Raw genomic sequence first — 27,362 nt, 5'->3', positions numbered from 1 at the left:
CACAGATAAGTTAGGTGACCAGCAACCTTCAAGGTCCCCCTACTTGTGATGAGGTTGTTCGTTTCATCGTCCACCAATAAGAAAGTAGAATTGTAAGTGTACTGGCTTGACAATTCCCTAGACTGATAAAAACCCTGCACCTTCCAGTCTCGGGGCTCTCAGTCTCGAACCACTGCATGGGTGATGGTTGGGGCCCAGGCTCGAGCTTGAATAAACCGCTCTTATGTGCTTGCATCGGACTCAGTCTCCGTTTGGGGAATTCAAAATCTGGGTATAACAGCTACCAAAGCTTGAATTAGCTGCCTAAAACCATACCAAGGTGTGTGTGTGTGTCCATTGGCACCAGGGATATGAGGTTTGGGTCCCTTCTATCTGGGTTCACCCCCAAATGCTTGCAACAGCTGGGGCTGGGCCAGCTTGGAGTCAAGAGCCAGGAACTCCATCTAAATTTCCCTAAAGGCATCCGAGCCATCATCTGCCAGGGTGTGTCTTAGCAAGAAACTGTGTGAGAGGCTGGCTGGAACCCTTTTCCGGGAACTCTGATAATGGGAAGCCAGCATCACAAGCTTTGGTTCAAACAGCTGCATCGCAACACCTGCTCTGGACAATTTGATGAGATTTTCTTCTTTTTATTTCTCTGACTTAATTTTACTTCATTCTTATTTTTCACATTAGAGTTAATTTTCTCATTTTCCTACCTTCCTTGGTGTTTCCTTCCTTCCTTCCCCCCCCCCGTATTAATTTGTAACGTGTTTTTATATTCCTAAGAGGATGTTATAGATTTTAGGTGGGTTACTTTGAACTCTGTTATGGCTAAAATGCAGCTCACCGTGATGCCTCTAAGTATGGAATGCTCATTTACGTGCAAAATCATGTAAAAACCCAGCCTAAACGGTAGGCTTCTCAGTAGTTGCAGTAGATGCTTCTTTCCCATCGGGAAAACTGGACTCGAGAAGACTCATTTTGTGAAGTGACCCAACAGGTGTCAGTGAGGAGAATGTTATCTGGACACAATGAATGTTGGCCTGTTGCTGTTGGACTAGATCAAAGGAGCTGGACTGCAGAGAGTTCTAACTGCACAGGGACGCCCTGCATGTTGGCGTGACAAGGGGCTTTGGCTGAGGGTCTTCCAAAAGTGCATGCATGGTGAACCATCACCTACCACAGGCTGAAGTGAATGCAAAGGAGAGAGAATTTGGTGAAACATATTTCTGCCACTTACAAGTGTCGTTTTTCTAAATCTACTCCCCAGTATTGTCTGACATTCCGGAAGATTTGTGCCTATCACTAGGGAGAGAACTCACAAATGCATTTATTTAGTAGTTTCGTAAGTAAGTTTATTTAATAATTTCACAGTGTGGGTTGTGTATTGATAGTTTTGAAATGGTAAGCATTGATTTCTATGGATTGGAATTGCTAGGGTTAGGTATATATAACACCTACATTTTCATAAATTTCTTTAACTAAATTTTTTTTTCCAGAATTTGACATGGTAGTTCATTCCCCAAAATTGTGTGAATACTAGATTTCAATATTTTGAACTGTTGCTGATGAGTTGAAAATTTTATTTTGTAATCTGTAAATGTTAAGTGAGATCACCTACATAAACCCTTGGTCTGTTGGTTAGGATTTCCAAGTGTACATTTTTGATTAAATATGTTTATAATTTGTCATATAGAGCAAACAAAATACAGTGCTTTTCTCTTTGATTTTAGTGTATTTTTTCCTGTACAGAACTTATGTATTGAAAATACAATCATGCTCTGGTAAAAAAGATATAATTTTTCATCAATCAAAATATGTTTGAAGGGATAGAAAATACACCTATACCAATTTATGATACAAGGAAAGAAGAGTGTGTTTCACCTGGGAGGGAGCTCCTTAAAGACATTCACTGCTTTTGCTGCAAATGTATCTTTTTGTTTCACTGCAATCAGCACTACCAAGTCCATTGGTAGCTATATAGGTACATTTCTCATTACTTTGAACATGGGACCTGGAACAAAACAAAGAGATTTATTCTTTGCTTACTGGAACTCATGAAAAATTACCAAGCATAACTTCATACCCAGAATGTAAACTTTGGTAACCATATTTTCGAAGGTGGAAGGAGTGGAGGAAGTGAAATATGAGGCAATATCAGAAAGGCAATGGACAAATGGAGATAAAGAACATTTTTTTGGAGCCAGCTCTGTGGCTTAGTGGGTAATCCTTCACCTTCAAATGCCAGCATCCTATAAGGACACCAGTTTGTGTCTCAGCAGCTCCTCCTCCAACCCAGCTCCTTCCTTATGGACTGGGAGTGCAGTAGAAGATGGCCCATGAGTTGGGACCCTGCGTGGGAGAACCTAAAGGAGGCTCCTGACTCCTGGCTTTGATTCAGCTCAGCTGTGGCCATTGCGTCCATGTGGGAGTAAACCAGTGGCCGGAAGATTTTTCCCTTTCTGTCTCTCCTTCTCTCTGTAAATTTGCCTTTCCAACAAAAATAAATAAATCTTTTTTTTTTTTTTTAAGATACACTTTCTTGGTCCTTCCCCTAACCCACCAAACTGCAATCCATGGGTAATCTTTTTTTAATACACAATTTCATCAACTTTGTGCAGACCCCAGGTACGCTGTCTGTCCCCCTTTGTATGCTCCAATTGACGCCTTTACAACAGATGCTCTAGGACACAGTGATACCAATGGTAAACCACTGGGAACTCTCACTTCTCATTCGTGCCTTTCAATTGGACTGTCTCTAACATAGAATATTCTACGCTGTCAATATTTTCTTTCATGCAGGAAAAGATTTTTTTGTAACTATGAAGTTTAATTTTTGTCCTACTTTTTCCTCACATCTCTTAAAGCATAATTATCAGCTGTATGGTTGTTACTGTGGATTTTTCATGCCGCTCTTCCCCACAATTGAATGTGATGTAATGATCAGAAAAGATGTACATTTTTTCTCAATTTAGAGGTTTTGTGCTACTAACTGCTACCGTGTCATACACACAGTTTTTCATCTTGCTCTGAGTGCCACAGAGCAGGTGCTCGAAGGGTGACAGCTGGCATGCAGTACCCTTTGTGCTATTTCCCAAACTTCAGAGTTGGGCAAAATTTGGAAGTGTTTCAAGAAAAAGAAAATAGCCAATCAGTTCCTCAAACCACGCAATTCTGAGAGGTTCTAGAATTTTAAATAAAGATCAAGTAGGAGCAGATATTTTGCTTTCCAACTTTTCTTGGGAGTGGGAAAATATTCTCCCTTCCCGAGTGGAAAGAGGGCAGGGGTCAAGCTGTGTTGTTTTGCATGTAATCCCGGCTGAAGGGAACTTGGTGACTCTGGTGCAATGTGACTGAGCAGATAGAGGTAGGTACTGGTATTTCATGGTAAACTCTCATGAAAGAACATCAAGTTGGCTTCGGGTTCCCTTTGGCCCCTCATCTGGTGAGAACATGTTGGGGGCTGACGTGGAGGAAACCATCAAGGTGAATAGTTTGAATAGTAAGTATATGTTATTAAGGCTTACCAGTCATCTTCTAGCTTATCGATTGACCAGCTCCAGATGTCTATATTGTATCTGTTTAAGTCAATCCAATATGAAAAGGGCTTCAGGTGGAGAATCAAAGCTTCCTTTTACAAAACACAAAGTACTGTATTGGATTTCTTCCATATTCTCTCTCTTTTGCTATAGCTATCATGCTATTCCCCTTGCACAAGTCCCTTATTTTCTGGACAGGATTACTGAGATCAGTCTAGTACTTCTTTGCTTTTATATTTGCCACATGGGGGTCAATTTCCTCAGAGCAATGCAAATTACTCAAAGATTGTGTATCACACTTTCGCTCATGATCCCTAAAATCCCTCCTTATTTTAATACTGGAGCAAAAAGCAACAACAACAAAAACCCTAAAGTCTTTGCAACAGCTTACGTGACTCTCATGAGCCACATCCCCACTTACTATCTCAATCACATTGGCTGGTTGCTTGTGTTCTGTTCCTGGAATATTCCAGATCTACACTTAATTTTTAAAGAGCTAGGTATACTAATTTTTCCTGGTCCTAAGTATTCCATGGACTAACTTCCTTATTTGCTTCAGGTCTTTACTCAAATGTCCTGTGAGCTCCGACCTCATCTGCAACTTACCCTTGCAGAGAACTCACAATACCCTTTCTTCTGTATACTTTGGAATAAAACTAGCTTCGGATACACTATTATTTTGCATTCCCGTGTCTTCCTCTAGGTGGTAAGCCCCACAAAGATAAAGTTCTTTGTTGACAAGTGTCCCACCTCATGAAGGCAACTGCATTAGAAAGTCACTCAAAATGAAACAGGATTAATACAGTAAAACTAACCAGCTCTTCCCTGGAGTCAAGCTTCGCCAGAAATGCAGAATGGGTTTTGCAGTTTTCCTGGCTACTGATCCACGTTGTCTCATGTTCAGACTGGAGGTAGCAAGTGTTTTTGATCTGGTCCCAGCCATATGGACAGTCAGTGATATTCTCTGTGCACAGATTGCTTTCAGAAATCTTTGGAGTTTCAACTACAGTGAGCACAGAGATAAAGAAAAACAATTAAGGAAGTGTGAGAGAAGTGAAAAGTCTGATTTTCACGGTGAAAGAGTTCACATAATGCAGACTGCAAAACGCATTTTACTTCTATATCCAGTTGGAATGATTTAGCTTTATTATTATTATTTCTAAAGATTTATTTATTTTTTTATTGAAAAGGCAGATGTACAGAGAGGAGAACAGGAGATAGAGAGGAAGATCTTCCGTCCGATGATTCACTCCTCAAGTTGCCACAAGGATCGTGCTGCGCCGATCCGAAGGCCAGGAGCCAGGAACTTCTTTCAGATCTCCCAAGTGGGTGCAGGGTGCAATGCATCAAAGCTCCAGGGGGTCAGAGAGAAAGGAGGAAGCAGGTGAAGGAAGCACAGAAGGGGTAGTAAATGAGAGAGGACTCAACTCCAAGAACAGGGTGTCATGTGAGCTAAGTGAAACCACTCTCAGGGGGAGGGAGCCTCGCCTGGGATGCTGGGATGTGGACAGGTCTAGTCAGATGACCACGAACTTGGCCATCTGAAAGTCCCTGGGGAAGCTCACTGACAAGGCGAGTGGAAAAAGCCACAGCAAAATTCACAGAAAGTGGGGAGATAGAAACGAGAAAACACCAGTAAGTGTGTGTGTGTGTGTGTGTTTTAAGGGAGGTGTTGGGCTCAGCACGATAGCCTAGTAGCTAAATCTTCTCTTTGCAACCTCCAGGATCCCATATGGGTGTGTGTTCATGTCCCGGCTGCTCCGCTTCCAATCCAGCTCCCTGCCTGTGGCCTGGGAAAGCAATACAGGATGGCTCAAAGCCTTGGGACCCTGCACCCACCTAAGAGACCTGGAAGAGGCTCCTGGATCAGCTTAACTCTGGCCAGTGTGGCAACTTGCGGAAGATCTTTCTCTCTGTTCCTCCACCTCTGTGTATTTGCTATTTCAATGAAAAGAAATAGATTTTTTTTTTTAAAGCAGGTGTTGTATCAAGGAGGGAAAAAATGGTAGCAAAAGGAGTGGGGTGTAAGGTGTTTTTTTTTTTTTTAAGTACTGATAACTATAATTAGGACAAACAGAAAGAAAGATGAGATTACTCCCATAAGGGAGTACAGAAAATTAATGAGTTCAGGAAATGTTAATACAACTGCCAATTCCCTACATCTTTAGTTCCATAATAATGTCTGCTGTGATTTCCTGTCACGTGTGTTCTTGTGAGGGGCTTTTGGATAAACACACACTTGATCTTAAGATTCAGCATAAATACTTTCCCCTTGGAAACCATAACCTGACTACCAGATGGAATACACATATCTGTAATTTAGCAATTATTTTATTATGCTACAATTATTTTATTATCATTATACAGAGAGCTGGATTGGAAACAAAGCACCTGGGGGGGCGGGGACTAGCGCGATAGCCTAGCAGCTGAAGTCCTTGCCTATCACATGCCGGGATCCCATATGGGCGCTGGTTCTATTCCCAGCAGCCCCACTTCCCATCCAGCTCCCTGCTTGTGGCCTGGGAAAGCAGTCCAGGATGGCCCAAAGCCTTGGGACCCTGCACCTGCCTGGGAGACCTGGAAGAAGCTCCTGGCTCCTGGCATCGGATCAGCACAGCTCTGGCCGTTGTTGCCGCTTGGGGAGTGAATCAATGAATGGAAGAACTTCCTTTCTGTCTCTCCTCTCTGTATATCTGACTTTCCAATAAAAAAAAATTTAAGATAATTTTCTTTCAGGTAAGCAATTCTGCTTTTACTTTTTTCAATCATTAGCACTTAGCAGAATGCCTGAATCTCAGCAATTATTCACAAAAGGACTGATCATTCTAGAAGGGAAAGCAGGTGCCTGAGCTTGGAGAGCATTCAACCATTCTGGTAGGGGTGGTACTTCTGTGATCTCAACTCTTCTGGCTTAGAAGAGGCTAGCTGCTGCTATCAGATTGGATCAGCAAAAATACGATTCATGATTCCTAAGCAGAATTGTTTACTTACATTTTTTAGGAAAGCTTAAAATCCCCCAAAGAAGAAAAGCAAGTCCAGCACATAGAATAGTTGAGATGATTATCATTTTCTTTGCTATTAGAAAGCAAGCAAACAAACAAAAAAGGTTTCCATTTGCAAGAAAAACAACAACCACCACCAAAACCCCAGGTAATGTCCTTCTGTTGTCTGTATTCCCCGTGATCAGTTGCTCACCCAGTCATCAAAGATGGGAAAGGGCACCTGAGACCTAGCTTTTCAGCAGGTGCAACATCAAAAGGGACATTGGCTCCATTTCCCCATGTCACTTTAGCTGTTTATACTACTCATTCTTCTGTCCTACTTCCAAAAAACAGAAAGCAGAGTCTCCTCCTGGGCGTCTTTTAAGGAAATATTTTCACTTGATCTTAGTCAAAAGGCTGAGAGGTGATGAATGAAATATTGTTTAAGTGTGGTGGAGATAGGATGGGTCCACTTTTTTTTTTGAGGGGGTTGGGAGGAGAAATTTGAGTTTGTTTTGAATTTTTAATGAACGAATAACAGCCTCGGGCCCATCTCACCCTCCAAATGCCAAGGGTGCATGCGTAATTAGGAAAGGCAGCTAGAATAATCTCTGCAGGGTGCGTTCCTGGGAGCCCTGAGCCAAGTTCTTGGCGTCCTTCTTACTTAACCTTTTGGGCGTCGGGCTGGCTCTTCAATCCCTATTTCCTCATCTTTCTCATCCTCTTTTTCGCTCATCTCCAACCCTCCCAAGGGCGACTTTTCTCGTGATCGCGAAGGCTGGAATAATCCTTGGGATGAACCGAGAATTTGTGGATCCTAGCTGGTCTCTGCAGACCACAGGAGTGTGGCAGAAGGCGGAATTGCCGCAGACCGGCCTGGGACAGATGGCCATAGGCATCTCATCTGCTCTGGGCTCTGATCCCTGTGGGAGATGGGCAGTAACGGCGGCTGGCGGCCACCAACGGTACCCTGCCCGCAGAGGGCACGGCTCAGCCAACCGGGCTTGGCCGGGCGTGGCGGTGACCGAGAACTCGGACTCTGATTGGCACTTCTTCTCCCACCTGCTCGCCAATGGAAGGGGAGGCTTGTCCCTTACCTCCTTTTGTTGGCTCCATTATGTTCCTAAAATCTCGAATCTGCTACAGTTATGTAATGCAGGTTTTGTACTATCAACTGGAAACAGTGACTTGCGTCCAAAGTTGTATTGTTCTCCGTTTTTTTTAAAAACATACATTTTCAGTAACCTTTTTACTCCCCTGTTCTTTTTAACCTCAAAGTAAGTATTGTTTATCTGTGGATTGCTTAGTGAAATCTGGGGACATAAAGTGGCTTTTTTGGGTATGTTTCCATAGCAACTGAGCGATTTGTTTCATGGACAGTCCTCTTCAATTTGGATCATATTGCCAGGCAATCAAAATGATTATGCCAGCTGAAATCATGCCAAAGTATTGTAAAACTTAATGGGAAAATATATGTTTTCTTAGACCTTTGATTTTCTGCCAGAACACTGAAGTTTCTCTTACTTGTTACTTGTTATTGGGTTCGGTGATTTAAGTCCCTTTTGGGCTTGTCCGAGGTTTCATTCCAAATGAATGGACTGTTATTACAAGGAGTTGAACATGCAGGTTGGCTATTGAAGAAGGAGGACCCTACTTTTTTACTTATAGAACATTAGGTCTTGAACTTCCCCAGTTCCATGTAGAAAGCAAATTTTACATACAGCCTGCCTTTTGTTAGTGCTTTCTTATATAAATTAATTTTTTTAAACCAAAAAAATTGCTTCCCTTCCCCCAACATAAATTTGATGTTTCAACACAGATTTCCAGTCGTGCACCTGCTTGTTCTATGAGACATCGCTGCTGTCTGGCATTGAGGGTGGAGAATGTGTGTTTGCAGGAGGTCGGAGCTGCACTGTGGAGAAGACCCATGTGACTTTTGAGGGCTCCAGCAAGTTGCTGAGCCAGCCCTGGGAGGGCCTGTCTTCCAGAATCCTTGCCTAGGCGCCCGAGTGCTCAAGGACAAGGAGGCCAAGTGGAGTACAACATTGAGCAAACTTGATTCTGAATGATGGGCATTGGAGCAGGCTTTTGGTGTGGCTAGTAAGCTTACCACTTGAGACACCTGCATCCCATATCAACACATCTGGATTGAGTCACACAGCTTCTCTGCTTTCAATCTGGCTCCAGGCTGGCCCAGGTTTGGTGTTCTGGGTATTTGGGGAGTGAATCAGCGGGCGGGAGTTCACTTTGTATTTGCCTCTGGTGCTCTAAACTAACTAACTAAATAATTGTAATGATAAGATAAGGGATGCAGATGAACATCCAAATGGAGAGGTCCTGCTGTCCTCTTGGAGTTGGATACACTGCCCCTGCCCAGCCTGTAGTTGTGTTTGCCAACCCAGAAGGCCCCTGGAGCATTGTACTTTCAGGATTTTGATGGGGCATTGTCACGTAGGTGTAACAGATTATGGACTCTTCAGAGAAGGCAGAGCGGGACTCAACACTCTTAGCTTCTACTCCTTAATGGAAGTTAGTGCTTGCTGCCCTTCATGCCCATCTAGGAGCTTATCAGGAATCCGGTTAGAACCAAAGGAGGCTCCTGACATTCAGAACATCCCAAGGGACTTGGGAACTTTGTGCCAGGTGTTCCTATGACTTGAGAAATCACACAAATGCCATTTAACCTTGTGTTTGCAGCTCCCAGATGTCCCATGTCTTCATACTGGGAGGACGTGTGAAGGTAGGTGATGGCCCCATTGGAATGTGACAACACCATTCCTGTTCCTGAGTTTCTGGCTTATCGTGAGAAGAGTGGCTGGGCAGTGATGCCACCCTCCTGAGTTTGTAGCATAAGATGAGAATGGAAAGAAGTTGCTAGTTGAAAAAAAAAAAAAAAAAAAAAAGAAGTTACCAGTTGAACACTCCTGATTGTTTCTTGTTTTGAGCAAGCTAGACAAGATGACAATTCCAGCCCTTTGATAAGTTTTGTCCCCGTGCCCCAATTAATGGTTAGCCAACAATGTTGTATTTTTTTTTCTCCCTAAAATCACACTTTAAAAGACTCAACCCTAATAGTTTTTGGGACTTTCCTCTCTTGGAAGCCCCTTTTCTTGCTGCTATGGCAGGTTTCTGGTTTAAATAAATCTCGCTGTGCTCACTGTCCTGTCTGCATGGAAATTCTTTCAAGTGAGACACTGAGGTCATCTTTGTCCCTGTAACAATATAATCTACTCTGTTTTTAGCAACTTATAAAGACAGTTTATTAGAATTCTTTGTAAAAAAATTATTTTATCTGAAAACACACACACACACACACAGATCTAGCTGCTTTTCTTTCCTCTGCTCCAACAAGCTGACAGATTTTGCTGAGAGGCCACGTGTTAGGTTCAGCAAACTGCCTTTCATTGCCCCCACTTTAATGGGTGTCTTCTCCTGGGAGCATGTTGCAAAGAATGCATACAGATTAACGAATGGCTCTGAAGTCTCATCTAGTTCAATCTAAATTTTCCTGTTTCTTTTTTTTTAATTTTAAATTTTCCTGTATCATTGAACAAAATAGGTTTCTATACCATGTAAAGATTTATTTTTGTAAAGACTGTTTTTTTTTTTTAAATTGGAAAGGCATATTTGCAGAGAGGAGAGATTGAGAGAAAGATCTTCTGTCCACTGGTTTATTCCCCAAATGGCCACATGGCTGGAATTGAGCTGATCCAAAGCCAGGAGACAGTGGTTTCCTCCAGTTTCCCAAGTGGGTACAGGGGCCCAAGGACTTGAGCCATTCTCTGTTGCTTTTCTAGGCCATAAGCAGGGAGCTGGATGGGAAGTGGAGCACACAGGACACAAACTGGCGCCCATATGGGATGCTGGTGCTTGCAGAGAGTCTTTTGAGCCACCAAACAGGCCCAACCTAATTATTTCTTGGATCTTAATATAGTTGACCACTTCTTAAGTACTCCTGGCCCTTGAAGTCCATCTTGTCTTCTGCTAGTTCTTAATTAAACTATTCTTCATTTCAGTGCTAATATTTTTATTTATTTCTGAATTAGTCTCATTTTTTAAAAAATTTTTTTTCTACATTTTTAAAAAGTAGAGTTCCAATAGTCATCTTTCGGTGATGGAAACATTCAAAATCTTCTCTTATAACTGTTTGGAATTATATTACACAGTAGCTTTTCAAAATACCAGCAAAAAAAAAAATCGATTAGTTTTTAAATTAAATTTACTTCTTTTGAAGTAATCCTGAACCATTTTTCCAAGAATATTGATGCTTCTAACCCAAAGCATGCTTTTCCTATTTTCTATCTTGTCTTTACTCCAGGGGTTAAAAATCCTGTTTTTATTTTGGTTTTGTAAATTTCAAGTTAGTTTATATTGATGAAATTTTTTTTTACTACCTCTGGTAAAGGGAGACTTTCACCATTCTCCTATCATAAGAAAGCAGTTACTTTCTTACTGAATTCTTTAAAAACATCTTGATACCTATTTTTTTTTTTTACAGTAACACAACAATAATGATGCCTGTCTAGTTTAGAATATTTGCACCTGGCAGTCCAGGTAAGAATTTCAAGGTAAGATTTACGAATGAAAATTAGAAATTTTACTCAGAAACAGCCATGTCCAACTTTCCACGCTTTACCTGCTTGCCTGCTGGAGAAGTGACATCAAGAAAAGAGGCTGAGGAAATCAGTAAGACATAAACCTGTGTGACCTTGGTGACTCCTTTTCTTCTTCTTCTTTAGCGGTTTAGCCGAAGTGGGGGTGGACCAAGTGCTTAAGATACCTCTCAGGACATCTTCCACCTTATCCCAGGGCTTGGGTCCAAGTCTTGGCTCTGCCTCCAGTTCCAGCTTACTGTCAGCATACAGCCCGAGAAGCAGTAGGTGGAGGCTCAAGTGATTGGGTCCCTGCCGCCTTCGCAATAGATGTGGGTGGAATTCTTGGCTCCTGGAGTCAGACCAGCCCTAACTTTTGCAAACATTTAGGGGAAATGAACCAGAGTATGTGAAGAAACTTTTGTCTGTCTCTCTGGCTTCCCAGTAAGTGCAAATAAGCAAGGAAAAATATAAATACCTCAGTTGAGAACTGCTTTGAACAGGTGGCACATATCTATAGAAAGACAGCAGAGGACCCAGCGCAGTAGCATAGTGGCTAAAGTCCTTGCTTGCATGAGCTGGAATCCCATATGGGTGCTGGTACATGTCTTGGTAGACCCGCTTCCCATCCAGCTCCATGCTTGTGACCCGGGAAAGTAGTCGAGGATGGTCCAAAGCCTTGGGACCCTGCACCCATGTAGGAGATTCAGAGGAGGCCCCTGGCTTCGGATAGGCATAGTTCTGGATGGTGCAGCCACTTGGGGTGTGAATCAGTGGACAGAAGATCTTCCTCTTTGTCTCTCTTTCCCTCTGTATATCTGACTTTCCAATAAAAATAAATAAAACCTTAAAAGACAGCAAAACTAACTTAGAAGTTTGTTCCCAGGACATTGGGTTAGAGGCATACTGCCCAGTATGGTGGGTCCATGGGTCCTTAATACAGTTCTTGTTACTTAGAGAAAGGAGGCGTTGCCTAGTTCCTTAATATACGCCTTGTGACTTGGAGAAATCAGGTCTTCCCTAGTCCCTTTTGGGCTAACTTAGGCATATGTACTAGGTGAAAGGTGATGCACTTTCACTCTCTTTGGCAGTACTTCCTGTGCACGGTCATTCCTAGGCGAAGGCAGCTACTGTGTCAGGCCTATATCAGGGTGAGTGAGAACTGCATCCTTGCAATTGCGTCTCTGCTTGGGTGTTTATCTCCAATGAATTCTTTGCTACATCTGGACTAGGTAGTGCAACTGATCTGTGTACCCTTACAGGCCACTAATATTACCCCAACAGAGTTTCAAAAAGCATTTCATGCAGTAGGTACAGATATATATATAGAAATGAAAAAAAAAGGAAGAAATATGAGGAAGAAAGATGTTTCCTGTTGCATCAGTACCTCTGCGTTTTTGTCTGTGACCGCACATTTGCCAAACCACAGTGATTGGTCAAGTAGCTGTATAAAGATAAGTTCGCAGTCACAGGAGGTGCTAGAGCCTCGCAGTTTTTCCTCCCAGGCCTTTGCTGTCGTTGTTAAGCTCTCTTTACGTATTCGTCAATGTCTGAAGAAGTCACTTATGCAGACCTAAAATTCCAGGACTTTCCTAGAACAGATAACACCCAGCCACTCGGCCGATTTGGGAAACCAGGTAAGAGATTGCAAGATGGTAGATGTGGTGGTCAGAGCCCTTCATGTGAAGCATTAGTGAATAAACAGTTTAAGTTGGATCATTCGGATGGAATTTTGAAATTTTAACCAGGGTACCAAAAGCGTCTAGTCGCTATTATAAGGAAATGTTATGTCAATCTTGCTGTACCATATTATTTAAGTTCACGTTCAATATAGAAGCAGTGTTTCAAGTATTTTTGTTTTTTTAAATAGTTAATTTATTTTTGTTGGAAAGGCAGATTTACAAAGTGAAGGAGAGACAGAGAGAAAGATTTTCCATCTCCTGGTTTACTCCCCAAGTGCCACAATGGCTGGAGTTGAGTAGATCTGAAACCAGGAGACAGGAGCTTCTTCTAGGTCTCCCATGCGGGTGCAAGGAGCTGGCTGGGAAGTGGAGCAGCTGGGATTAGAAGCAGCACTCATATGGGATCCTGGCACATGCAAGGCGAGGATTTAGCCATTAGGTTATTGGGTTGGGTCCTTAAGTATTTTCAATCTGCTGTAGAGTGAGTCCTTGGGTGAAGAAACTGTGACTAAAGCTTAATGCAACAAGTCTGAGTGGCAAAAAAAAAAAAAAAAAAAAAGGGTGGATGATCTAAAATCAACTAATAGGTAACTGTGTATGAATCTCTCTTGACAACTACATTGTAACTTGCTATATATTTCTTGATTTTACATTCCAATCCTTAGATCTGCATTGTTCGGTGCCATATCTGGTCACTGACCAAATGAGATGTGCTGACACTGTAAAACATACATCAAATTTTGATGAATTACTAGGAGAAAATGTAATTAACTGAATTCGTTACTTTTATGCCAGCATTTGTTATATGACAGCATTTCAGACACAATTGTTTAAATAAAATATATCATTAACTCCCCCCAAACCAAAAAGGACTATAAAGCTGGATGCCAGGAGCTTCTTCCAGGTCTCCCACGTAGGTAGAGCCCCAGGAACTTGGGCCTTCCTCTGCTGTTTTCCCAGTCTGTAAGGGCTGGATTGCAAGTGGAGCAGCCAGGACACAAATCACTGCCCATATGGGATGCCAGCCCAAAAGGCAGAGGGCAAGGCAGCCCTGAGATGACCTATTTTTGAAGCTACCTCTTCAACTGATCTGAGGAATACATAAGCCAGGGGTTCACTCCAGCAAAGACTTGTTGGGTTGACCTGTCAGCTGGCAGCTGCTTGTTTTCTCCCAAATTTGTAGTTGCAGGATACACCAAATCCAGACTGGCTTTCTCCCCTCTCTTTCGCATACCACATCTTTGCTCAGCCTATCAGTTAAAACCCTCTCCTGGGAAAGCCAGTGTGTGCACAAAACAAGGAGCCCAATGTTTTCAGCTCGTTCTTATTCTTCAAAAATAGTTTAAAAGCAATCTCAAGTTTCTAACAAATTCTACCCCCTCACACCGGTCCTATTGGGAAGGAAACGAAAGTGGGATGACGGAGGGGAATGTATGAGAGTCATTGAGATGGCGGTGAACAGTTTCCAGGCTGTCTTGTCGGTTTTGCTTTCCACAGCTGCTCCCGTCCTTTCCCGTGGATGGCGTCAGGCTGCCTTAATTCTGGTGCTCCTGTGTCTTCTGCTGTTCTTCGGACTGCTGATCTTAGCAATCGTGTGTATGTACCAACCGTATTTTCAATGAAAGGGAAAGAACCTGGAATCCCATTACTTTTATGATTTGAAAGAAAGAGACAGAGTTAGACAAAGACCTCCCATGCCTTAACTCATTCCCCCAACACCTGCACAGCCAGGGCTGGGACAGGAGGTCAAAGCCAAGAGTCTGGAACTTAACTGGGGCCTCAAACATGGACGATTGGGACCCAACTACTGAGCCATCACCTGCTGGCTCCCAGGAAGCTGGGTGTAGAAGCAGAGCTGGGAATCTAATTCAGGTGCTTCTATTTGGAAGGCAGGTGTCCAAGCAGCGAACATTTGACCATTATACCAAATATTCACCTGAATTTCATGAAGTTTACAAGTTAAATTTATTCTTTGATTAGAAACCTTGGGCAATAATAGTGATATCCACAGAAGAGGGACTTATAAATGGAGGACTTATTGTCTGTCTCGAACAGCTACTTTCCAACTCCTTTTACACTTTTCGTACTGTTGCTGGAAGGAAGGAAAGGATGGCAAGGTGGGTAATGATTCAGTGGAGGGCTCATAATTGTGTATCGTCTGTTTTTGATCTGGAGTTCACTCAACCTTGAAAGCAGAAAAGGGAAGAGTGAATGAACTACAAAACATCCAAGAAGAACTTCAGAAAAATCTTTCTGTGCAACTGGTGAATAACTGGAACTCCTCGGAGCAGATCAGAAACCTCTCCGCTGTGTTGCAAAAAATAGCTACCCAGTTATGCCGCGAGCTTTACAGAAAAAACCCAGGTAATCCTGCAATATCCTCAGGGTTGTTTTGCCAGGCAACGAACTCAAGCTTAAGGTCACTGAAGAAGCTTTTCCTCATTAGCCAGCAGCCTTTCCCTTAGAGAGCCATCATTTGGGGAAAGGAACTGAATGTGATTGATGGAGGACTTGTTGACATTTCATGTACTAATAACTACAGGCCCTCCAAATGATCAGGGGATGGCGGTTACAGAATGAACCGCTAGGAAAATACATATTCTCTAATTGGTTTCTTAGACTCTGAGATCACTGGGAGACAGAGAGAAAAGAACATCTGTTTATAAACAACCTCAATGCTAAATGTTTGGTCAGTTCTTGGCAACAAGGAAATTATAGTAAAAGAAGAAGGTGAATTGCTACCTTTGAATTGGGGAGAGTTGTTCTGGTACATCTTTAGGTTTCTATAGCCATTGTTGCTAAACGTGTACCTTGCATTCTGAGAAATCCCTCCAACATTGGGAAGGCAGACGCCCAGGGCTGTGCTGGTGGGAGGAGGAAGCTGGATGGGGGTATGTGGTGGTACGTAGGAGGCGAGTCTTATACAGAATTTTCCCTCTCACTTTTTACTGTCATAAACAAACACAAAAGCTGCAAGGGAGGTTATTCAGATATTTCTCACATAGCAAGATAAGGTAGAATCCTAGTGCTTAATTTGAAGGCTTTTCCAGGTAATGTGTCAGGCGTGTTACGGTGGTTTACAGGGATCTAGAAGACAATTCACTTTTCCTTCCATCCGGTGTAAAACCAAGAAACCCAGCCAATCCAAAGCTAATCCAATCCTGTTCTCCTTCCAGCGCACAAATGTCAACCTTGCCCACAGAGCTGGATATGGCATAGTGATAACTGCTACCTCCTGAATGACTATCAGCTCACGTGGCAGGAGAGTGAGAAAGTCTGTTCTGCCCAGAACGCCAGCCTGTTGAAGATCAGGAGCAGGAGTGAGTTGGTAAGACCCCAGGGCTCTGCCTGGGAGCAAGAAGATGCTCCCATTCTAACACAGCAGCAGATAGGAGCGAGGGGCAATGTCCCTGGCTGAATTCAGAGGAGCTGTGAAATGAACGGGGCTTTGTGCATCCATCTCAGGCTACCTCACCAAGGGAAGTTGCCTAAGACGGTAACCTAGCACCTTCACATCAGTGAAATGTTATCAGTGAAGGGATAGATGGGCAGACCCAGGGAACCCAGAATCTTCCACTCTGTGAGCATTTCTGAGTTGGAACCCTGGAGTCACATGATTTCTGAACGTCTTACCTGAAAGGACTTCTGTGGGGGTTACCATTCCACAAAAGCTGCCTGGAATGATATTTCTTGTCTCTTGACATTACATATATTTAATTAAGAGTAAAAAGCCAAATGATATCAGGGTTGCATAACAGGAGGAATATAGGGATATATAGGGAATATATATTGCCTATATGAGATGGCCAACGCAAACAGCAAACAGAGGCATTCATTTTAGTCTTAGGGTCTTGAGTTCTCTGCTAGCTTTATTACTTTTTTCTTTATTCTCATGTTCAAATAAATTCTTCATATTTTGCTCATTAGCATTTCTGGTCTATCAGGTGATTATTATATTTTTAATCAAAATTAGATTTTTTTTTAAAGTTTTAACTTCTCTTTCATTCTTGGTTTTTTTTTTTTTTAAAGATTTGTTTATTTTTATTGGAAAGGCAGACTTACAGAGAGGAGAGACAGAGAGAAAAATCTTTTGTCTGCTGGTTCACTCTCCCAAGTAGCCACTATGGCTGGAGCTAAGCAAAACTGAAGCCAGGAGCCAGGAGCCTCTTCTGGGTCTCCCAAGTGGGAGCAGGGTCCTAAGGCTTTGGGCCATCCTCCAGGGAACTGGATGGGAAGTGGAACAGTTAGGACATGAACTGCCACCCATATGGGATGCTGGTGTTTGACAGGGGAGGATTAGCCGGTCGAGCCATTGCACCAATCCCAAGTGTTACCTTCTTTGTGGCAATGAACTTTGTCGGTAAGGGGAAGAGCCGATCTATGATTACCTCCTCATCAGATTCTTCCCACATGATGTGCTCATAATTAATAACAAATATTATTTTTTTACAAGTATTATTTTAAATCTGGAATAAGAGTAAAATAAAGCCCTTGCTGCTTTGGCTGTAAGATTCTGGATGACTCTGTGTCATTACCACTCTCATCTGACTTTGGTTATTACCATCGCATTTGTTGTAAACTGAATGTTGATTAACTATTTGAATCCAGGAGCTTGTGAATTTTTCATTGACCCTAAGTTAAGGTTATGCAAGGACTGGTGGGTTCCTCCTGTTTGTGACATAGGAAATTGTTTTGTGTAAATACTGAAATCTTGCAATAAGAAGCACATTCAGGTTTTTTTTTTTTTTAAATGACTTTGCAAAGCAGTAATGCAATGTCAAAAATTTTATTTTAAAACAGTAATTTGTGGGCTTGGCGCAGTGGCCTAGCAGCTAAAGTTCTCACCTTGAATGTGCCAGGATCCCATATGGATGCCAGTTCCAATCCCAGCAGCCCTGTATCCCATCCAGCTCCCTGCTGTGACCTTGGAAAGCAGCCAAAGCCTTGGGACACTGCACCCTTGTGGGAGAACCAAAAGAAGCTCCTGTCTCCTGGCTTCGGATAGGCTCAGCTCCGGCTGTTGTGGTCACTGGGGGAATGAAACATCAGACGAAAGCTCTTTCCCTCTGTCTTTACTCCTCTCTCTATATCTGACTTTGCAATAAAAATAAATACATCTTTAAAAAAAAACCCAGTAATTTGTAACAAACTAAATTGTGAGATAATGACTATAAATAGGAGACTTAAATTAAAAAAAATTATTTGTGTGTGAGAGAAAGTAAAGAAAGTGCTTCCCATCCATTGATTTATTCCAAAATGCTCAAAACAACCAGGGCTGAGTCAGAGTGAGCCAGGTTTGTGATACAGGAAAGTTACACTTTGTGATACAGGAATGCGATGCAGCTTTCCTGTGTGGGTGGTGGGAACACAACTGTTTGAACCAGGACATGCTGCCGTCCATGGTCCCATTAGCAGGAGGCTGCAGTAAGGAGCCAGGGACAAGCTCTCCAATACGGTGGCAGGTGTCCCAAGCTATGGCTTAAGTGTTGAGCCAAATATCTATCTCTGTGTTTTCCAACGGTTTATCTCCATTTCCTACAGGAATTTATAAAATCCAAGCCATTATATGATTATTGGTTGGGATTGTCGCCCGGAAAATTTCAGAAATCTGTGGAGAAAGTGGGTGATACAATAGCCTCTTCTGCCTGGTAAGTCTGGACTTGTTGAGCTTTACGTAGTTGGTTGGTGTAGAGACATTTCCCAAAGGAGTGCTGTAGATTACAATGAAAGCCAACTTTCTAAAAAAGTAATAAAAAAAAAAAATGAAAGCCAGCTCAAATGAAATGTTAAAGAACCTTTCCTACTAACCTTTTCAAGCAGTGGCAAAGTGTAAGAATAAATACTTACATGGGGAAAAGCTCAGATGGTTCAGACATCTAGTTTAATTTAAGAGTTATTTTACTTTGTTGGAAAGGCAGATTTACAGAGAGGAGAGACAGAGAGAAAGATCTTCTTTCCGATGACTCACTCCCCATGTGACTTCAACAGCTTGAGCTGAGCTGATCCAAAGCCAGGAGCCAGGAACCAGGAGCTTCCTCCAGGTCTCCCATCCAAGTGCAGGGTCCCAAGGCTTTGGTCAGTTCCTGCTTTCCCAGGCCACAAGCAGGGAGCTGGATGGGAAGTGGAGCAGTTGAACACTAACCTGTGCCCATATGGCTGCTGGTGCAAGTGAGGTGAGGATTTAGCCAAGGAGACATCATGCTGAGCCCTACTCTGTCAACACCTTCTACTAGATTTGAATCTCTACACAATCTAAAATACAACAATTTCCCCCCATTATGTAAAAGATTTACCATCTGGGGAGAACATGCGAGAACAATGTTATCAACGACATCAAAGGATAAAATATGTGAAGTCTGCTATGTAGTAAAGGGAACAAGTGAGCTGGGTGAGCTGAGGCGTGTATATAGCTGACCGAGATCCCTGCCAAACAAATTTTTGCAGTGCAGTATCAGCAGTAATGTCCACTTCCTGAATATCCAGAAGAAACACGAGCAAGCGAAACTCTCCTTCGGGAGAAATAGTAAACTACAAAGAACGCAGAAAAGAATTGGGACTTGGTCATCCTGTGGGTACGGAGGGAGCCAGCTTGGGGAGAAATCTGAACTGATGTAAAAAGATTTCAAGAATCTTTTCTCCTATTTCATACTTTTGCTTTCAGCCCACTTGGGTTCTAACTCAGAAAATAGATATCTGGATACTAAATAATAGAATGTAATGGCTAGGCCCAGTGCGGTAGCTTAGTGGCTAAAGTCCTCGCCTTGAACACACTGGGATCTCATAAGGGCGCCAGTTCTAATCCCGGCTGCTCCTCTTCCCATCCAGCTCCCTGCTTGGGGCCTGGGAAAGCAGTTGAGGACGGCCCAAAGTCTTGGGACCCTGCAGCCGCGTGGGAGACCTGAAAGAAGCTCCTGGCTCCTGGCTTCGGATCAGCTCAGCTCCGGCTGTTGTGACCACTTGGGGAGTGACCCAGTGAACAGAGGATCTCTCTCTCTCTCTGTAATTCCTTCTCTCTGTATATCTGCCTTTCCAATAAAATAAATCTTAAAAAATTAGAAGATGTAAGGGCTAAATGTGAAGATGCATCCCTGTTAAAAAGCAGCCAGGGGCCACAAGAGAAACAGAAGGGAGGTATCACAGAGCAACAGCCTGCTTCACTCGTGGTCCATTCACAAGGGCATGCACAGTTCGAAGTTCAAACACATTCCCACGTTCTAAGTTCTAAAGACGGAGTCTAGAGAGTCACACCTCTAGGGACTCAGTGAAGGGAAACTGAGTGGCCAGAAAATGTATGAAATGGGCGTTTTAAAATACAACACTATGAATTTCAGTGCAGTTGCAAGGTATAAGTAAGACCATTTGCTGTGCAATCTGTTGACAGTTGTGGTTAGGAATAAGCTATTATCAGTAGATTTATACAGTGTATCTCCCGCTTGGAACAGGAAAAAGAAACATCAAGACTTAAGATAAAAATAGTGTCAAAATTCCATTTGCATTTTACAACCCGGGAAATATGGGGCATAGCCACCATCAGGTTAAATAAAGAAACAGCAGTTCCATCTGCTGGATGATGTGGGAAGCCCAGCATCTAACCAGCTGGAATGCACATGAAGCAGAGCCCCTGCATCGGGTCCTGGTCTGAGCACAGAACTTCCTGATCACGGATCACGTTGAGCTGTGCAATCAGTACAGTTCAGAAATAATAAGGCTAGGTGTCTGGGTCAGAAAGGTAAGATGATCCTAATTGTGGTGGTTGCAGTGATAGGACAGAATGGAGGTGAGAGTAAAATGCGTGCAAGTAGAGAGGAAATGGTATCTTCTTCTTTTAAAAAGATTTATCTTTCTTGAAAGGCAGAATTACAGAGAAAGAAGGAGAGACACAGAGAGATCTTCCATCTCCTGGTTCACTCCCCAAATGGCCACAATGGCTGGAGCTCAGCCAGTGCAAAGCCAAAAGCCAAGGCGTTTTTCTGGCCTCCCATGTGGGTACAGGTGTCCAAGCATTTGGCCTATCATCTGCTCTTTCCCAGGCCATTAGCAGAGAGCTGGGTTAGAAGTAGAGCAGCTGGGACTCACACTGATGCTCGCGTGGGGTACTTGGCCCTGTGGGTAGAGGTGTGGATGGCTATGCCACAACAATGACTCCAATGATATCTGTTTAGGCTGGCGTTGTAGCACAGTGGGTGTGTTTAGAGTATGGATGGAGTTTTTTTCTGGAAAATTCCGGTGTGGGTATATTTGTAATTATTGCAGAGGGAAGGGTAAGCTAGAATGAAATAGAAAATAAATTGGATATATAAAATGATCAGGGAAAATACTGAAATGGAATGTATATAATAACCACATATATGATATAAACATGTATATTTATTATTTGCTTTTGCTTTTGCTAATTTTGGGCTTGACTGTGGAAGGAAATGGCTATAAGTGACATCCGTACCATATCACCAAAAAATCAGAAATATCATTTTTCTCTTTCGTAAAGAAAATATTTATTTGAGACTCCACATTACGGAGAGAGGCAGAAGGCTCTTCCATCTTCTGGTTCATTCTCCAAACGGCTGCAACTGCCAGGGCTGTGCCAGGCTGAAGGCAAGAGCCAGGGGCTTCCTCTGAGCCTCCCACAAGGGTGCAGGGGCCCAAGCAGCGGGGCGGTCTTCAGCTGCTTTCCCAGGCATGTTAGCAGGGAACTGGATTGGAAGTGTAATAACTGGGTCTTGAATCTGCGATCATAAAGGAATGTCAGTACTGCAGACTGCAGCTTAACCCATTGTACCACCGTGCCAGCCCTGGCAATGTCAATCTATAAAAATTTTGAACATTTTTTGTTGCTTGATGATTATTACTTGCTGCCTCAAGTTTCCAAAAGATAATCTTTTACAATTCCGGCTTTAGAATTTTCATTGATTAATTTTTATTGAGAGATAAAGATAGACCCAGAGAGAGAGAGAGAGAGAGGGAGAGGGAGAGGGACAGCAGGCCAGCAGATCACCTATGTACTGATTCAGCCTTCTAATGCCGACGGCAGCTAGAGAAAGGCCAAGTCTGGGAGCTGAGAACGCAATCCAGACCTCCAGCGTGGACGGCAGGCACATGCTCACTTGAGCCATTATGTGCTGCCTCCCTGGGTGAGCATCGGCAGGAAGCTGGGCTTGGAAGTAGACCCAGAACTCAAATCAGGCAGTCTTACATGGAATACAGGCACCCCGCTGGTCTTTTGTTTATTATTTTTTATTGGAAAGGCATAATTGCAAAGCTTCCATCTACTGTTCTTCCCTCAGATGGCCACAATGGCAGCCCACACTCAAACCCACGTCTCCCCAGGATGCTGGCATTATAGGAGGAGGATGTGCCAGTTATGCCATGCTGCTAAAACCGCCAGTGGCATTTTAACTGCTGTGTCTTCTCATACTGTGCAAATCTTGAACACTGGCTTAGCATTTATGGGCTGGTAATTTGTTAGAACTTGAGTAAAGTCTCTGAAAATGGCATTGGGAAGCAACGTCGAACTTGGACAGTCATGTATTAGGTACATGCCTGGACTTGGTGATTATGAAAATCAGTTACTGCAGAGTGTTATCAGATTTGCTGCTGGGTTAGCTAAAGAATCTTACGGGATGACATTCTTTTAAATTGTCTGAGATTTGGACAGAGCTACGAGGTTTGGAAATTAAAACAAAGTGGAAAAGGCAAGAAGGTAGAGAATAAAGCAGCGTTGGCAAATAAAAATCACTACGTTCAACATTCTTGAGGCTCCGAGCATTCATTGAAATTCACATTTAACAACGTCCTGGGATGCTAATGTCACATTGCAAATAGTTTTTTTTTCTTGTGAAAAATTTTCCAATATCTGACTTTCTAAGAATAATTCTTTATGTTCTCTTTTAGGGATATACGAAATACTAGCAACTTAAATAAGATGTATTGTGGATTTATCTATAACACGTATGTTTATTACATTCAGTGTAGCAACACACGAAAGACGGTGTGTCAGAAGATGGCCCGTCCCTCTCTGAACATTGAAAGTATACTAACAAATGGTATTCCTGGAGGAAGCAGGTACCCTGGGTGATGATTTTGCCCTGGGGAGCGTGTCTCTCCTGGACCACACACGTGGGATGAAAATGCTGACACTGCACTTCTGTCTCCCAACATTTACCTCTTTCTGTCTTCACTCCGTTTGTGGATCAAGACCCGGCACTCTCTGGCCACACAGATACAACCTGCACACTGTTAAGCATAAAAATAGTGTTTCTTGGAAAATACAGGAATGTTTATTTTTCTTGCTTGTCTAGAAATAAGAGAAATTTCAACCCTGTGGAAAATCAGGGACCATTACCCACTGGGATTTATTCTAGTAATACAAGCGGATTAACATTTTCGGGGAAAAAAAAAAAAAACAAGGGAGAGAATGTTGATGTAGAAACTAGAACCAACCTGGTTGATTTAGAAATTATTTCTTATTTTTTTTTGCAAGTGCAGTAAATTCTAAATTTTCAAAATGAAAACCCGTGCTACAGGTATTCTGAGGAAATTTCTTTCTACGCTTCGTCACCTGCGATACACTTGACCAAATTCCGTCTTACACATAAAATCCTGGCATGGCAACAGCGGACCAAGAGACATCCCATCCTGGAAGACTGACGGGTTAGCGCACCTCACCGCCCGGGGCAGGAGCAGGCACGCGCTCTCCAACCCGGCGTGTCCCACCCTGAGGTTGCAGCGTGGCACACAGGGCTCCAGATAACAGGTGGGGGCCCCGCCAAATGCACAAGAGCTGAAGGAAAACTCTGGGTCAGTGAAGAGTGCTGGTTGTCTCACCCAATCACACTGCTGTCCTGGAGGACTCAGAAGTGAACCAGGGGCCCTTAAAGGGCCAACCAGCTACAAGGCTGCTTCCACGGAGAGCACACCCATTGCTGGTATGAGCAGGGTGGATCCACACAGCGGTCATTTCTCCGCTTTAGTGCTGAAACCTGAAGCTAGGCAGTGTTGCCTAACTAAAACGCAGTGTATGGAACCCTGAAATAATCTGTTCATGATAAGATGCTCAGCTTCTAAACACACAAAAAGGTTGGGAGGCTTCCGTTGGCTTGCTGTACCCCAAAGCTGCTTTTCATTGGTTAGAGATGAGAACTCGAGCCACTGCTTTCGGCAAAAGCCCGGTTTTGTTTTTCCCACACAAGATCTCCACTGTCTTAGGCGCTCTGCTCACACCTTCAGCAAGTCTCAGTGAATTCCCAGCCATCCAGAGTTGCAGCCTAACATTTTTCCTTAGTTGTTACCATTTATGTACACACATGCGTGTACTCATCTGTCCACACATCCTAGGAAAATCTTGTCTTTAAAACTGCCGTCTCAGCAATTGGAGGAATGAGGGATGGCCACGAACGGGTAGAGAAATACAGAAGCGGTTTACTGAAGAAAACACACCTGTCATGGCAGTGATCCAGACAGGGGTAATATATACAGGGTTAATTAATTGATGAATACTTGGATTTAGGAAGAAATAAGCAGGCAGACACACTGAATCAAAACCTAACAGTGGGAAGGATTTTCAACATCAAAGCTATTCCCTGCTGTCTAGGGACAGCAGTTTTTCTCAGAGACAGAATCTGTTTGGAAACAAAGAAAGCGGTTCAGCTGAAAATAACAGACTTTCCCATTTAGTAAGTGGTAAAATGAGAATTACGGCTCCCAACACGTGCCAGTGCTGACGACTAGGCAATCAAAAAGGACCAGAAATCTATCCCTGCCGACCTCATTTCTAGCCTCCAGCTGACAGCCCAGGAAACAGAGAAACAATCCATGGGGTGCAGACCTGTGGCTGTCTTCCACGGCCTGTTTTCCCTGTTGCTTTCTGCTTTTCCTCCCTGAAGAACAGACGCCAGGCTCCCTGCACCAGCCTTCATTATATCTGTACGGAAGAAGCGAAGCCACTCAGCCACACGGAGACACTTTCGTTAAAGTAAACAGCAGATGGAGGTTGTGTGCCGTAGAGCAGCATCCTGAGACCCACGCCTTGCGCAGAGGCGCACAGGACTGAAAGGCCCTGGACACTTGTTCGTCAGGAGGAAGTAGGTGCTGGACAAGACTTTGCAGGAGGCCAAGGATTCCAACAGGGCTCTTTCCCCAAGCCTGCACACACCTAAGCTAAATTTTGACTGGTTACAGAAGGTCCAGGTAACAGATTAGCCCAAGGCCTTGGGACCCTGCATCTGTGTGGGAGACCTGGAAGAGGCACCTGGCTCCTGGCTTCAAATCAGCTCAGCTCTGCCGTTGCAGCTATGTGGGGAGTGAGCCAGTGGATGGAAGATCTTCCTCTCTGTCTCTCCTCCTCGTTGTATATCTGACTTTCCAATAAAAATAAACAAATAAATAAACAAATAAATCTTTTTAAAAAAGCTGTGGCTGAGTAAGTTGCGTTCTTCACTGGCCTGTGCTTGCGTATCCATGCCACGTGGTTGGTTGCCGCTCCCTGAGCCCACTCTGGTTCTGGGATCTTTGGAATTGTCATCTTTTTATTCTTGATGTTGTGACTGGACTGCTCGTTTCCTTCGTCTGAGGAATTTCCCTTCAACACGGGACAGTCATATGGCTACACTTCACTCATTGCATCACATGGGTGGCCTCTAACCTTTTTTCTCTACCCCAAATCCCCCTACTGTTTATAAAGCAAGCTTAGAGATTTTAAGATCCTCTTTCTGCTTCTGGTTCAATGTTTTCTCCACTAGAACTCACATTGGCATGGACTTTATTATTTTTTGAATGTATTAGTTTTTAGTTTTATTTTTGTTATTATTATTTTATTGGAAAGTTGGATAGACAGAGAGGAAGATCTTCCATCCGACGATTCACTCTCCAAGTGGCCACTACGGCTGGTGCTGCACTGATCCGAAGCCAGAAGCCAGGAGCCTCTTCCAGGTCTCCCACATGGGTGCAGGGTCCCAAGGCTTTGGCCTGTCCTCGACTGCTTTCTCAGGCCACAAGCAGGTAGCTGGATGGGAAGTGGAGCTGCCAGGATTAGAAGTGGCATCCATATGGGATCCCAGTGCATGTGCAAGGTGAGGACTTTAGCCACTAAGCTACTGCGCCGGGGCCAAGAATCCTCCTCTGATTCTGGCTCAATGTTCTCCCCTCTCCAGAACCCATGTTGTCATGGGCTTTTATTATTATTTTTTTATTGTATTGTTAAAGATCTTGAAGGAAGGGAGACAGACATGTAATTACTTAGTCAACAAGGCTGACACATCTGCGGAGTAAAAGATGCCATTCGTATCAAGAGCCCCTTGGGAGCGTTGGGCGCCTCAGCAGCGTCTGGCTCTCACCTGGTCCTCGGCTTCACAAAGGGCTTCAGTGCTCTCCGCTTCGTGTTCCATTTTACTCCTCTCAGCTGTGGGAAACAAGTTAATGTGCATCTACATCTTTCTCTTCAAATCCATACAAGCATGCGGACTTGTGTTCGTACGTAGCCTGGAATATGCCACCAGCCCAAGAGTCAGGTCCTGCTCTCGACCACATGGGATTCGCACCGGTGGAACTAGGTCACCTGCTTTCCTAGTAAGGAAATGTCAGCTATTGCACTAACATAAGGGCCTCTGGGCTGACTCACGCCAGTGATTTTTTAACTTATCTGCGTTTTAGTTAAGCGGAAATCCATTTTTTTTAAACAAGCTGACCTCATTCCTGATCAATTAAACTGGAATCTTAAATCCATGGCAGGCTTTGGCATCCATCCAAAGCTTCCTAATAGAATTTCATTGTGTGGCCAATCTGAGAAATATTTCCAAATTGCCAGAGAGATCAAACTGCTTACCTCCTGTCTGTTTCAGCATTCTCCCCAGGGCTGGCTTGTTGTCCCGATGATGGCAACGAAATAGCTGAGAATGATCATTTATTTGTGTTTTTTAAAAACCTATCTGTTTAAAAAAAGAAATCTGTTTATTTGAAAGGGAGCGAAAGAGACAGAAAGAGATATTGGCCATGCACAGGTTCACGCTCCCAGGAGGCTGCCCGGGAGGCTCCCCACTCGGACTGGGCCAGGCTGACCTAGACCCTGGCTCTCTGTAGACCATCCGAATCTCACCTCTGACATGCCCTGGCTTCACTTGGGCTTATAACCTGGAGTAACTTTGTTAACAGCGGTGAAAAAGCCATGATGCTGGCGTTAGAAATCATGAGAGAAATGAAGGAACAGAGCTGCTTTGCCAATCCACCTGTTTGTGGCTTGGGTTTCAGTGTTGTAAATGGGCAAGTTCCCATGAACTATGATCAGATGATCATGTGCATTTCAAAATGTGTGCTTGCCATTCTGACTAAATTTCACACTGGATGTAATTCCTTTGGTTTCAACTGTCTATGGGTGCGTCCGTGCAAGTTGATTGGCTCATGATTTCAAATCTGTAGAGAATGATAAGCGGCCAGGTGGTTCGCAGGAAGGTCAGAGGGCATCTGGTGATAAAGCAGAGGGTGTTGTGGGAAGTAACTCCATTTGCTGACGATTGTAAACACATGGTCAACCCGTGGTCGGCTTTGGGCTCCAGCCCTGGGCTTGCTCCCATGCCACGTGGGCTTGCTCCCATGCCA

The 27,362-nt window shown here is 43.5% G+C and overlaps 1 protein-coding gene and 2 long non-coding RNA genes across 4 annotated transcripts; 1 reads left to right on the top strand and 2 right to left on the bottom strand.

Annotated features, from left to right (window-relative positions):
• Positions 1-1,696: 1,696 nt before the first annotated feature.
• LOC121155557 lies at positions 1,697-6,947 on the bottom strand. The gene is made up of 4 exons (XR_005883681.1): positions 6,513-6,947; positions 4,337-4,524; positions 3,510-3,613; positions 1,697-1,996 (listed from the first exon to the last, which is right to left on the bottom strand). It is a non-coding gene; the product is annotated as an uncharacterized LOC121155557 (long non-coding RNA).
• Positions 6,948-8,444: 1,497 nt separating this feature from the next.
• Positions 8,445-11,378, bottom strand: LOC121155556. Its single transcript, XR_005883680.1, has 2 exons — positions 11,139-11,378; positions 8,445-9,376 (listed from the first exon to the last, which is right to left on the bottom strand). It is a non-coding gene; the product is annotated as an uncharacterized LOC121155556 (long non-coding RNA).
• Positions 11,379-12,551: 1,173 nt separating this feature from the next.
• CLEC12A (C-type lectin domain family 12 member A) lies at positions 12,552-24,955 on the top strand. Of its 2 annotated transcripts, XM_040978731.1 has the most exons (7): positions 12,552-12,731; positions 14,274-14,372; positions 14,952-15,140; positions 15,953-16,104; positions 18,318-18,424; positions 22,665-22,835; positions 23,259-24,955. In XM_040978731.1, exons 1-7 carry the CDS (start codon positions 12,641-12,643, stop codon positions 23,266-23,268), a joined length of 819 nt encoding a protein of 272 aa, XP_040834665.1. In that variant the 5' UTR covers positions 12,552-12,640; the 3' UTR covers positions 23,269-24,955. The 2 variants fall into 2 exon arrangements, with proteins under 2 accessions (XP_040834665.1, XP_040834664.1); XM_040978730.1 differs by having other exon boundaries at positions 12,553-12,731; positions 22,665-24,955.
• Positions 24,956-27,362: the final 2,407 nt, after the last annotated feature.

This window comes from Ochotona curzoniae, unplaced genomic scaffold (assembly GCF_017591425.1).
Source record: "Ochotona curzoniae isolate NIBS_2020 unplaced genomic scaffold, NIBS_Ocur_1.0 contig_2927, whole genome shotgun sequence".
NCBI classification, from domain to species: domain Eukaryota; kingdom Metazoa; phylum Chordata; class Mammalia; order Lagomorpha; family Ochotonidae; genus Ochotona; species Ochotona curzoniae.
Note: the sequence above shows the minus strand (reverse complement) of the source record. Positions and strands in the feature narration are given on the sequence as shown.

Bases quoted from the DNA above. Each gene is read 5' to 3' on its own strand.
- CLEC12A (XM_040978730.1), top strand. From the start codon at position 12,641: ATGTCTGAAGAAGTCACTTATGCAGACCTAAAATTCCAGGACTTTCCT. The intron at 14,373-14,951 runs GTATGTACCAAC...TTTGATCTGGAG, and splicing joins GCTGATCTTAGCAATCGTGT to TTCACTCAACCTTGAAAGCA. The intron at 16,105-18,317 runs GTAAGACCCCAG...CATTTCCTACAG, and splicing joins TCAGGAGCAGGAGTGAGTTG to GAATTTATAAAATCCAAGCC.